This window comes from Gavia stellata, chromosome 8 (genome assembly GCF_030936135.1).
Source record: "Gavia stellata isolate bGavSte3 chromosome 8, bGavSte3.hap2, whole genome shotgun sequence".
In the NCBI taxonomy this organism is placed as follows: domain Eukaryota; kingdom Metazoa; phylum Chordata; class Aves; order Gaviiformes; family Gaviidae; genus Gavia; species Gavia stellata.
The window spans coordinates 25,575,587-25,577,765 of NC_082601.1; the positions used below are offsets into that span (position 1 = coordinate 25,575,587).

General features: G+C 53.7%; 1 protein-coding gene across 1 annotated transcript; it reads left to right on the forward strand.

Annotated features, from left to right (window-relative positions):
* The first annotated feature begins 220 nt into the window (after nt 1-220).
* On the forward strand, nt 221-1,287 carry HOXD12 (homeobox D12). Its single transcript, XM_009817078.2, has 2 exons — nt 221-782; nt 1,049-1,287. The coding sequence occupies exons 1-2, from the start codon at nt 221-223 to the stop codon at nt 1,285-1,287; spliced, it is 801 nt and encodes a 266-aa protein (XP_009815380.1).
* The last annotated feature ends 892 nt before the right edge of the window (nt 1,288-2,179 follow it).

Here is a 2,179-nt window from a genome sequence, read left to right on the forward strand (position 1 = left end):
TTCATATTTCAAGTGTTATCATAAGACTTTTTAAAGGGGGGGGGGGGGAGAAGAAAAAAAAAAAAGGGGGACTCTGTGGCTCGGTGGCTGGAGGCGGTGCTGAAATTACCGGCTTTGAAGAACCTGTCTGCAAAGTTTCGTCCAATCGTTTCAGGCTTTCCGCTTATTCCCTGTTGTAACTAAATACTGCTGTAAGAACAGCTGAAGTCCTTTGTTGGAAATGTGTGATCGCAGTCTCTACAGATCTGGCTACGTTGGTTCTCTCTTGAACTTGCAATCTCCAGATTCCTTTTACTTTCCTAATTTGCGGGCTAATGGCAGTCAATTGGCGGCTCTGCCCACCATTTCCTACCCCCGGAGCTCGATCCCGTGGACTTGCTCAAGTTCGTGCGCAGCCCAGCCGCAGAGCCACGCGTTCGGCGGCGCGGCGCAGCCTTACCTCCCCGGCTCCGTTCCAATCAACATCAGCTCCAACGGCAACAAAGAGTGCCTGGAAGACAACAATAAATATTACGCCCACGATGCGAGCTCCAAACAAGAGGAGAGATGCAGGCAGAGGCAATCTTTTGCAAATGACCCAACTGTTACTCACGCAGCCAACTTAAAGTCCGTAAAGTATGACCACTCGAGCCTGCAGAGAAGTTTGCATGGCTCGGCTGCCCTTTTTGAAGTGAATTCCTGCACTTCCAGCTTAAAGGAGGACATCAAGAATTCCGTCAACTTGAACCTGACAGTTCAGCCCGCAGCAGTCCAGTCATGCCTCAGACCTTCAGTGCAGGATGGTATGCCTTCGATCTCTCGCTTTAGTTAGAGGCGACCTAGCGATACTTGCTTTCTAAGAGATGCCTGTAATTGCTTTGTAACCCCCCTGTAGCCCATTCGGAGCGATAATCGCTTAATCCGACTCGGAGGTAGATAGCAATTGTGCTGTCAGATGTGCTTTGCCCGGTTTGCCGACCTAGTTTAGCCCTCTTGTCTTGCGGGTTTTTTGCGTATTCCCTTTGCTACCCAGACCTGATCCACTAAATTATCGACGTGTTTGTTGTAGGTTTGCCTTGGTGTCCCACCCAGGGGAGATCGAGAAAGAAACGGAAACCTTACACAAAACAACAAATTGCTGAATTGGAAAACGAGTTTCTCCTCAATGAGTTTATTAACCGACAGAAGAGGAAAGAACTATCAAACAGACTGAATTTAAGCGATCAGCAAGTTAAAATTTGGTTTCAGAACCGGCGGATGAAAAAGAAGAGAGTAGTAATGCGTGAGCAGGCGCTTTCTATGTACTAGAGCAGAGTCCGCCCGTTCCTGCATGAACTTGTGCCCGGAGTCTTCACCCCTAGAGTAGAGCGTATTCGCGAGTGAAACGCGGGGAGTGTGGGTTTTTACCATTTAAACCAAGCTCTCGAAACGCGTAGGATCCCTGCGTAAATTGGCAAACGCTTAGCCAAAATGAAGAAGACAAGCCAGACCAGCACGGAAACCTATATTATCAGCTTTTTACCTTTCCTTCTCCTTTTATATAGATTTTCTCCTGCTTCTTACCCTCTCTTTCCCCGGAGAACGAGCGGTGCTAAACTAAAATCGATTTCTTTTATCTGTATGTAAACACCATTTTGCAGCAAAATAAAGGAATAACGCCTAGTAAAGACGTCAGCTCTGTGAGTCCCGGCTGCTCCCTTCATCTGCAGCCCTGCACGCCAGGGCGAGCCTGCGGCGCCGGCTTGTTTTGTGGTTTGGAGTAACCTGCTCGAGCAGCGATGGGGGAAAGCGGTTAACAAACAAACCTTCTTCTTTCTTCTTTTCTCTTTTTTTTTTCTTCCCACCCCGCGCTCGGAGCTGCAGATCCGGCCGCAGCCCGGCGGAGAGGGCACGTGACACCCGCGCAAGGCCCGCGCGTAACCTGCGCGCCGGCTCCGCGGCGGCGGCGGTCGCTCCCGCTGCTCTGCTTGCGGCTGCCCGCCCCGACGGCAGGGGCGCGGGCGGAGGGGAGCTCTGTGTGCCCGCCGGGGGGGCCGCCGCCCCCGGGGCGCTGGCCGGGCTGCTCCCCGGGCACAGAGGAGTGGTTCCCCTCTCGGGAAGGAGCGCCCCTCCGCCCCCTTCCCCCGCCAGCCGGGCCCCGGGGGAGCGCGGCGTCCCGCGGCAGCAGCGGGGACGGCGGAGCCGGGCGGCCCTCGCGCCG